The 10,409-nt window shown below is 53.6% G+C and overlaps 2 protein-coding genes across 2 annotated transcripts; both read left to right on the top strand.

Moving 5' to 3' along the window:
• Positions 1 to 1,643: 1,643 nt before the first annotated feature.
• LOC144136799 (uncharacterized) lies at positions 1,644 to 4,918 on the top strand. Its single transcript, XM_077669461.1, has 3 exons — positions 1,644 to 3,108; positions 4,196 to 4,707; positions 4,885 to 4,918. The coding sequence occupies exons 1-3, from the start codon at positions 1,735 to 1,737 to the stop codon at positions 4,916 to 4,918; spliced, it is 1,920 nt and encodes a 639-aa protein (XP_077525587.1). The 5' UTR covers positions 1,644 to 1,734.
• Positions 4,719 to 10,209, top strand: LOC144137976 (uncharacterized). The gene is made up of 2 exons (XM_077670405.1): positions 4,719 to 6,799; positions 9,177 to 10,209. Exons 1-2 carry the CDS (start codon positions 4,971 to 4,973, stop codon positions 10,066 to 10,068), a joined length of 2,721 nt encoding a protein of 906 aa, XP_077526531.1. The 5' UTR covers positions 4,719 to 4,970; the 3' UTR covers positions 10,069 to 10,209.
• The last annotated feature ends 200 nt before the right edge of the window (positions 10,210 to 10,409 follow it).

Consider the following 10,409-nt stretch of genomic DNA (forward strand, 5'->3'; position numbering starts at 1 on the left):
GGTCTTCTCTCGATCGCTCTCGTCCACTTCAATTTGCCAGTAGCGTGTCTTCAGATCCATCGATGAGAAGTACTTCGCGTGGCAGAGGTGGTCGAGGGCGTCGTCGATTCGTGGCATGGGGTACACGTCCTTTTTGGTGATCTTGCTCAATCGCCGATAGTCAACGCAGAACCTTAGTGTGCCGCCTTTTTTCTTCACGAGTACGACCGGAGCAGCCCACGGACTTTTCGATGGCTGTATAATGTCGTCGTTGAGCATGTCGTCGACTTGAGTCCGGGTGGCTTCGCGCTCGTGTCAAGAGACGCGGTACGGTGACTGTCGGGTAGGTCGGGCTCCATCCTAGGTTATTATGCGGTGCTTCGTCAGAGGTGTCTGACGTAACTTTGAGTCCGACGAAAAACACTCGCTGTAGTGACGCAGCAAAGCCAATAACTTGTTCCTTTCTTCTTGCGGTAGCGCCGGATTCACGTCGAAGGGATGCGGAAGCTTGCAGGTATCGTCGGGTGCGCGTTCAAAGTCGGCGACTGCGATCAAGTTACTTGCTTGTTGCGTTTCTTCGAGGAACGCAATTGAAGAGCTCTTGTTTAAATGCTGCTACTCCTCGGTGAAATTGGTTCCCAAAACGTGGGATTTGCGCTGCTTAAACGGCGCAATGCCTCTTGCGACAGACACACCGTGGTCGAGAAGCAACCTTTGGTCACTGTCCACGATAGCGTCGACGTCGGGAGCAGCACCTTCACAGTAGACGGTGACCATCAAGCTTGCGCGGGGTGGCAGGGTGACGTGATCATCGGCGATCCTTACAGCTGCACGGTGTGCGGGGTTCGATTCCGGCGTCATGAAGTGATCGGAGGAAAAAGTTATAGACTTCATCTGCAGATCGATTATTGCGCCGTTGTCCGTCAAAAAGTCCATTCCGAGAATTACGTCGCGGAAGCAGTTAGGCAAAATGACGAACGCCGCTGGGTACGTCGTGCCGTCTATGGTGACGGGCGATGTGCACGTTCCACTTGGCGTCACGAGGTGGCATCCTGCTGTACGTATATGCGAACCGTCCCATCTTGTCGTAACGTTCTTCAGCTTAGACGCGAATGACCCGCTCATTACCGAGTAATCGGCTCCCGTGTCGATGAGGGCGACTACGTCAAAGCCGTCGATGGACAACTGGACGTCGGACGCCGCCTTCCTCGAGTTCTGGGTGCGTCGGGGCGTCGCATTCGGCTTGTGCGTGTTGAGGGTCGGGCACTGTGCGTCGTTGTTGTCGTCTTTTCAGCGGAAGTCTCGGTCATGTCGGGTATGCGTCACGCCGTGTAGCTGTCGTCGTGGTCGGGAGTCTCGTCAGGGTTAGGTCGGGTCGTCGGGATGAGGGCATGTCGTGAATCGCTGTCTTCGGCGCGTCCTTGCGTCGTTGGAGGGTTTCCAGTTTTTCGCCGTAGAGCAAATTCACCTCCAGAAGCTGCTGCTTTCAGTTTCCCCCGCGTGGGCTGGGGGACCTTCCACGGGCGAAGTCAGCATTGCTACGGTGGTTCGGCGATTGTTACGGGTAGGGCGACGGCGATCGGTTGAAACGGGCTGGTCCACGGTGTATCGTGCAAGCTGCGCATGCTCGTACAAACCGGCCGTGGCTATCAATGCAAGCGATTACAGCCCCACGTGACTGTGTTCGGCATAGCTATAAAAGCACGGAGCTACAACTAATAAAGGCTTTTCCCCCCGTTCTGTCATGACTGATACATGGTGTCAGAAGGGGATTCAGTCAGCTCGGGCCCTTGCTTGAAAGGGCGTCACCGAAGGATGGAACTGATCAAGCCACCGGATCAGCTGCTGCTTTCTGGTTGCATTGCAAAGAACTGGGATCTCTTCAAGCAGAAGTTTGAGCTGTTCCTGCAGGCGACAGCGGACCCGAAAGAGCCAAGGTCGGAGGCGACGAAGACTGCACTGCTGCTGAGTGTCGCTGGAAACGACGCCCTCGAGGTATTTAACAACTTCACTTTTGTGGAGGGCGAAAGCAAGGAGGACTACGCTACGGTAGTGCAAAAGTTTGAAGCCTATTGCAAGGAACAACTAAATGAAGTCTATGAACGCTACATGTTTCGGTCAAGAACGCAAGCTGAGACGGAGCCGTTCGAGCATTTTTTGCGGGACTTGCGGAAGTTGGCACGAAGCTGCAACTTCGCGGACCTGGCCGACTCTATGATCCGTGACCAGGTTGTGTTCGGCACAAACAATGTGAAGCTGCGAGAAAAGATGCTAAAGGTGAAAGATCTGACACTGCTCAAGGCTGAACAAATCTGCAAAGCTTCGGAAGCATCAGCGCAACAGAATGAAACCTGGGGACAATCGGAAAGGGTAGTAGCAGCGGTGAAGAGACGGCAGCAATTCCGGTGCTCGAATTGTAACAGGTCGCACGAGCGCGGCAGATGCCCTGCGTTCGGGAAAGCTTGTTTTCTGTGTGGCGGCCAGAACCACTTTGCGGCATGTTGCAAGTCAGGGCCTCGAGTCGGTGAAGTAGTGGAGCAGCGAGACACCTTCGACATTCTCGACGTAAGAGTCTGCACCGTGGGAAGTAACGCCGACTGGATTGTGAACGCCCAAGTCGCAGACCAAAACACAGTGTTTAAGGTGGACACTGGATCTCAGGCCAACCTGCTCCCTTATTCGGTGTACCGACGGTGCCGCAATGTGACCGGCCTGCAGCCAAGCGGCTCCATTCTTCGCTCGTACAGTGGGGACGTCATAAAACACATCGGTGTTGCCACTCTACCAGTCGTGGCGAACAAGTCTGCAAGCTTCACTTTCTTTATTTTGAAGAAAGGACGTCAGCCCATACTCGGACTACAGGCGAGCGAAGCACTGGGACTAGTTTGCCGTCCAGTGGATGCGGTGACCGCCAGCAGCAGTGAAGGAATACTGCAAGAATTTTCGCACCTATTTCAAGGAACCGGCCGCGTGGCCCGTGAGTACCGTATGGTGATGCGAGAGGATGCGGTTCCGGTGGTTTTACCAGCCCGACGTGTGCCTGTGGCACTGCAAGAACCTTTTCGACAGGAGTTGGAGCGCCTGGAACGAGGCGGCATCATCGAAAAAGTGGACGAGCCAACTGACTGGGTGAGTCAATTCGTCATTGCGCGGAAAAAGGACGGCACGCTGCGGGTCTGCATTGATCCTAGGCGCATAAACGAATGTCTGAAGCGCGAGCACTACCAGATGCCAAAGCGGGAAGAAATCGAAGCAGAGCTCGCGGGGGCAAAGTATTTTTCGCGGCTGGATGCGAACTCCGGATTTCACCAAATTCCCCTCGACGAAGCCACGTCGAAAATCTGCACATTCGGTACACCCTTTGGGCGTTACCGCTTTTTGAGGCTACCATTTGGCATATCGTCAGCACCCGAGGTGTTTCAAAAGACTTTGAGTGAAATTTTTGATCGGGCTCCGGGTGTGCGCGTATATGTTGACGATGTCCTAATCTGGGGAGCCACTAAAGCAGAACACGACGCACGCCTTCGCAACGCCCTGCAGCTAGCAAGCCAAGCTGGCCTGACCTTTAATCCACACAAGTGCAAGTTCGCGCTTCAGGAAGTAGACTTTCTAGGCGATGTTATCAGCCACAACGGTATAAGACCAAATACCGCACTTAGCGCATCACTGGCCGAGATTCCAATCCCGGAGGACAAGGCAGCCGTGCATCGGATGCTGGGTGTAGCGAATTATTTTGGAAAGTACATTCCCAATCTGGCAGATAAGACCAAGCTACTGCGCAGCCTTGTCAAGAAGGACAGTTTTCGAATGGAGTGATAATCACAAAGCTGAGTGGAAAGGCATATGCGAGACACTCAGCAGTGCACCGTTGTTGGCACTCTTTGATGCGGCCAAGGAAACAAAAATTAGCTCAGATGCGTCAAAAGATGGCCTTGGAGCCGCACTTTTGCAACTTCACGGTGATAACTGGCGTCCGGTCGCCTACGCGTCACGCGTTATGACGGACAGTGAACAAAGATACTCTCAGATCGAGAAAGAAACAATGAGCATAACGTTTGGTTGTGAAAAGTTTCATCATTTTGTCTACGGCCGACAGATCACTATCGAGACCGACCACCGACCACTTATAGCGATCGCGTCCAAAGGAATTGGGGATATGCCACCACGCCTTCAACGTTTCTTTCTGCGCTTGCTGAAATATGATTATGTGCTTCAGTTTGTCCCAGGGAAGGAGTTGCTGCTAGCCGACATGCTGTCGAGGTCACCCCCCCGCAACGCAGGCGACACTTCAGGATCGACAGAAGACGTAGAAATTCATGCAATCGCCACGGTCTCGGACATGGTAAGCAAGAAAACATTTAGTCGTCTGGTTGATGCTACTGCGAACGATGCTGATCTGCAGAAAGCAATGGCGTACTTGAGAGGAAATGGTGATCTCGGTGGCAGTTTGAAGCCATTCGCTGCAGAATTGTCGACCATTCAAGGCATTTTGCTGAAGGGCACCAAAGTAGTTGTACCTAAGTCGATGCGAGCAGAAATGCTGCAACGCATACATGAGGGCCATTTGGGCATGAACAAGTGCAAAGCGAAGGCCCGACTGTTGGTGTTCTGGCCTGGGCTCAACGGCGATATCGAGACAATGTTGAAGGAATGCGCTGTATGCCGCAAGTACGCGTACAAGCAGCAAAGTGAGCCATATATTCTTAGACCAATACCGAACTACGCTTGGTACTGTCGTGTTATCTGTTATCTCTGTTGCGGCTGCGCACCAGGGTGCGCGGGCCGAGGTGACGTCACTGGCTGGATTGTATAAAACGCGGCTGTGAAATAAACACGGGGTTTTTTCTTGTTTGCGGCTACATCGGAGTGGCGTCAGTCTTTTGCTCGCATCACCGCTCCCAAAAGGAGCGGACGCGACATGGTGTCAGAAGCGGGATGAGCCTCCTCTCCCTCGGTGGCATTGCGGCATTCACCCTGCACTCGTTCGTACAATGACGGACCAGAAAGCGGCAGCCAGCCCACCAGCGGCCGCCCTGCCACCGCCTGCGCCGTTCAACTTCGACAGGACTTCCGAGTGGCCAGAATGGATTACGTCCTTCGACGACTACCGCTACGCATCGGGGCTCAACGACAGAACGGAGGAAGCCCAGGTGAGGACGCTGTTGTACACCATGGGCAGGCAGGCCAGGAAAATTTTTCAAACGTTCGGCCTGACGGAGGAAGAGTCCCGAAGCTACGCGGTGGTGAAGACTAAGTTTGACGCTCACTTCGTGGCCGCCAAGAACATAGTCTACGAAAGCGCTAATTTTCATCGCCGGAAGCAAGAGCCCGGAGAAAGCGTGGACAAGTTTGTGACAGCCCTGCATGAGCTAGCCGACCGCTGCGAATTTGCAGAATTCCGGGAGCGCATGATCAGGGACAGATTTGTCGTAGGTCTCCGAGACGCACAGCTGTCAGAAGCTCTCCAGATGGATGCCACTCTTACGCTAGCGACCGCTCTAGCGAAGGCCAGACTCAAGGAAACAGTCCACCGACAGCAACTGGAACTTCGGGCCGACAGCAACGAGGCAACGACTGGAGAACTGGGCACCATTCAACGGACACCGAGCGAGCCGTTTATCAACCGGGAGGGGCGCACCACCGAACAGCGACAGTCTCTGCAGCCATGGTCACGAGAAAACCGCCGACTACCAGGGTGCCGGTTCTGTGGACGTGAGAATCATGCGAGAACCCGGTGGCCCGCACGGTTATCACGGTGCCACCTTTGTGGAACCAAAGGACATTTCGCCGTGGTCTGCCAGAAGTCCAAGGAAAACAACCAGGTGGGCGTGTCTGTGCTAGAAGGCGAAGGACAAAATTTTTTTCTCGGGACACTCGGCAGCTGTAATGCCAGATACGCGGAAGTGTGTATTAACAATGTACGCGTATGTGCAAAAATTGATTCGGGAGCCGAGGTCACTGTCGTTCCGCCCGATTTCCCCGGTGTTCCGCCTCGCATAGACAAATCACAAGCTGTGTTGAGAAGCGCCGCAGATGAGCGCCTTGAGGTTAAGGGTTCCTTTCCTGCTGAGATAGTTTGGAAAGGCAAAACCGCGCGACAAACAGTGTACGTTGTTGAGTCACTGCAGTGTGTTTTGCTAGGGCTCCCAGCAATTGAAGCCCTCGGTGTGGTCAAATTTGTTGATGCTGTTGACGATAAACAGTACGAGTACTTGTATCCGCAGCTCTTTCGTGGCCTGGGCACGATGCCCGGCGAATACACCATTCGCATGAAGGAGGGCGCGGTTCCCTTCGCAATTTTTACACCTCGACGAATACCCATTCCGTTAAAGGACCCTATCAAACTAGAGTTGGACAAAATGGTCGAAAGTGAGGTCATTCGGAAGGTTGACGGTCCGACTAAATGGTGTGCAGGAATAGTGCCAGTAGTAAAACCATCCGGGGAAGTGCGAATATGCGTGGACCTAACCCAGCTGAACAAGAGCGTCCTACGTGAACAGTTTGTGTTGCCAACTATAGACGACGCCCTTGGGCAATTGGCGGGGGCCATATACTTTTCGAAATTGGATGCCAATTCCGGGTTCCACCAGGTTAAGTTGGCAAAAGAAAGCCAGGAGCTGACAACTTTTATCACTCCGTTCGGTAGGTACTGCTTCCAGCGACTGCCGTTCGGTATCAGCTCGGCTCCGGAATACTTCCAAAAGCAAATGGCTGAAATCTTGGAGGGCCTCCCAGGGGTGGTGAACCTAATGGATGACATTTTGGTTTACGGATCAACGGAACAGGAACACGACGAACGGCTGCACGCAGTACTCGAAAGGCTCGTAAAAGCTGGCGTGACACTTAATCGGGCAAAGTGTTCTTTTTGTGTCACACGGGTAGCGTTTTTAGGATACGTGGTCGATTCTTCAGGAATCAGGCCAGATCCCAAAAAAGTTCACGCCATAAACGAGATGGCTACGCCAAAAAGTGTTGCGGATGTACGCAGGTTTTTGGGCATAAACTATCTGGCAAGGTTTGTGAGCAATCTTGCTGACGTATCAGCACCGCTCCGCAGTCTGCTCTTGAAAGACAGAGAGTGGCATTGGGGCCCGCCTCAGCAAAGAGCATTCGAGGCTCTAAAAGCATTGATCACCTCGGCGCAATGCGTCGCGAAATTCGACCCCAAGCTGCGCACCATTGTGTCGGCCGACGCATCGTCGGTAGGTCTCGGCTGTGTGCTGATGCAAGTGCAGCCGGACGGCGAAAGGCGGCCCGTTGCGTATCACTCTCGGTCATTAACACCAACGGAGCAACGATACGCGCAAATAGAAAAGGAAGCGCTGGCGCTGACATGGGCGGCAGAAAGGCTCGAGTGTTTTTTGATAGGGCTGGAATTTCAATTTGAGACAGACCACAAACCGCTGGTATCGCTGCTGGGGCAGTCGCCGATTGATGTGCTGCCCCCCAGAATACAAAGGTTCCGATTAAGGCTCATGCGATTTTGCTTTTCGGTATCTTATGTCCCAGGAAAGCAGATCGGTACCGCCGACGCTCTTTCCCGGGCACCGTGCAAGGAAGCTGGTTCAGCGATGGGAAAGCTAGGTTGCAGCGAAGTGTCGAGCCACGTAGAAGGCTGTATTGGCGAACTCAAATTTTCAGCACACTGGGACAAAATGAAGAGGGCGCAAGAAAAAGATGAGACTTGCAAACAACTTCGCTGGTATTGTAGGGCAGGCTGGCCCCGTTGCGCAAAAGTAAGCAGTTGGCTGAGTCCTTACTGGTCGCAAAGAGCAAACCTCACGATATGTGGCGGGGTTCTTCTGCATGGGTCTCGTTTGGTGGTGCCTCGGAGTCTAAGGAGCGAAGTTCTCCGTTCATTGCATGAGGGACACCAGGGCATTGTGAAATGTCGCGCAAGGGCTCGGGAATCGGTGTGGTGGCCAGGTCTCAGCGCCGAGCTGGCAGCTTTGGTTAATAGTTGTCAGGACTGCGCGACGCTGCGCGTTCAAAAAGCCGAACCGATGATGCAATCAGAGTCTCCCAGCTTGCCTTGGCTAAAGCTAGGAGCTGATCTTTTCCACTTGCGCGGAAGAGACTACCTTGTGGTCGTAGACTATTTTTCTCGTTATCCGGAGCTCGCCCTATTATCTTCCACAAGCTCTTCGGCGGTCATTGTACAAATGAAGAGCGTATTTGCCAGGCACGGGATCCCAGAAATTGTTGTGACTGACAACGGTCCTCAGTTCGCGTCTGCAGAATTTGCTGCGTTTGCGGCCAGTTACGGCTTCCATCACGTCACATCCAGCCCCAGGTACCCGCAATCAAACGGGGCAGCCGAGCGTACGGTACAAACTGTAAAACGGCTCTTGGAAAAATCGGTTGACCCGTACCTAGCCCTCCTGGCGTATAGAGACTCCCCTGGCCCGTTGGGCACAAGTCCAGCCCAGCTACTGATGGGCAGGCGCTTACGCTCTACGCTCCCGGTGCATCCGAAAAAACTTGTACCATCAAAGGCTCGGGGTTTCAGGAGCCTTCAAAGCAGAGACGAGGCAGTTCGGAACAAGCAAAGGATCGACTACGACCGTCACCATGCGGCTACCCCCTTGCCACCCCTCGCGCCAGGAAACCGGGTGTGGATAAAATACTGCAAAAAGCCGGCAACGGTGTTGAGTTCAGCCCTGAGGCCTCGGTCGTATAGGGTACGGACCGATGACGGAGCGGAGCTGGAGAGAAACAGGAGGACATTGGTTAGGTACAGTGAGCGAACCAGCGGGCATGCCCCGTCTTACGACTTTCCTGCCACTCCCAACGCTACGGGGCAATCCGAGGAAGGCAACGCCTCTTCAGAGCCTTCCACGTTGAATCTAACGCCGGCCACTCCGCTGAATAAACAAAGGCCGGGCGGTTATGTGACATGTTACGGCCGCGAGATAAGACCGCCAGAGCGATATGGCTACAGTTGATACGTTCACTTGTTTCTGTTGGGGCTTTGTAGTTACTTTTGTGTTGTGTTGAAAACCCTTAAAAAAAAAAAAGGGGAGATTTCGTGTTATCTGTTATCTCTGTTGCGGCTGCGCACCAGGGTGCGCGGGCCGAGGTGACGTCACTGGCTGGATTGTATAAAACGCGGCTGTGAAATAAACACGGGGCTTTTTCTTGTTTGCGGCTACATCGGAGTGGCGTCAGTCTTTTGCTCGCATCACCGCTCCCAAAAGGAGCGGACGCGACAGGTACAGAGTCGGCGTCGATATCTTCCAACACGGCGGGAACTCTTATCTGTGCGTGTTTGATGCGCTCTCCAATTTCCCAGAAGTTGAACGATTAAGTGACACAACAGCAAACAGTGTGATTGACAGGTTGAGTTGCATCTTTGCGAGATACGGGATTCCGGTCGAAGTATGCAGCGACAACGGCCCTCAGTTTTCTTCTCATGAATTTGCTCTTTTTGCATCCAGGTACGATTTCAAGCACGTGACGTCGAGCCCTGGATTTCCGCAGTCAAACGGACTTGCGGAGAAAGGTGTCCAAGTGGTAAAAAGAATACTAAAAAAAACGCAGGAAACCCATGACGACTTTTGGCTTGGCCTTCTTGGTTACCCTTCGACTCCGCTGGAAGATGGTCGATCACCGGGTGAACTTTTACAAGGGAGGAGGCTGCGCACCCAACTACCAGACTTCAGACGGCAGCCCAGATGCCGGGTTTTCAAGCGCAAGCAACGTGATCCCAGTAAGAGGAACCTGACAGACCTTAAGGAAGGGGAGGTTGTGAGGGTTCATGGGAAGGCATGGAACCGAAAAGCTAAAGTGGTAGGACTGACTGCGCCGAGGTCCTATCGTGTTGTTACCGAAGATAACCAAGTGCTCCGACGTAACCGCAAGCACCTGATGCCTACGCTCGAGCCGTTTCAGCAGATTCCGGTCGAAAGCGACGAGTCCGACAGCGAGGAGGGCCCGGACGTACAACCGCCACCGATGCCGCAGTCAACGGTCCTTCAACCAGCACCGCTGGAGCAAAGACGGTCCGGTCGAACAACTCGCCAACCAAGACGCCTTGGCTACGACCAAAACTTTAACCAAGTGGATTCCATATATGCAACTAACCCTTGAAAAACAAGAGAAGATGTATCGTGCAAGCTGCGCATGCTCGTACAAACCGGCCGTGGCTATCAATGCAAGCGATTACAGCCCCACGTGACTGTGTTCGGCATAGCTATAAAAGCACGGAGCTACAACTAATAAAGGCTTTTCCCCCCGTTCTGTCATGACTGATACACACGGCTGGTTTGGACAGGTATTCTTCGATCTCCGATGGGCGCTGGCCGGCTCTGGGGCGGGGTGCGTCGACGGAGAACCCTCGCAAACCAAGTCTCTTGTAGGGGCAGCGACGGTAGATGTGGTCGGCCTCTCCGCAGTGGTAGCACAGAGGACGATTATCGGGAGTTCGCCAT

This window comes from Haemaphysalis longicornis, unplaced genomic scaffold (genome assembly GCF_048455015.1).
Source record: "Haemaphysalis longicornis isolate Haplotype H1 unplaced genomic scaffold, Haemaphysalis longicornis Haplotype H1 scaffold_1, whole genome shotgun sequence".
Taxonomy (NCBI): domain Eukaryota; kingdom Metazoa; phylum Arthropoda; class Arachnida; order Ixodida; family Ixodidae; genus Haemaphysalis; species Haemaphysalis longicornis.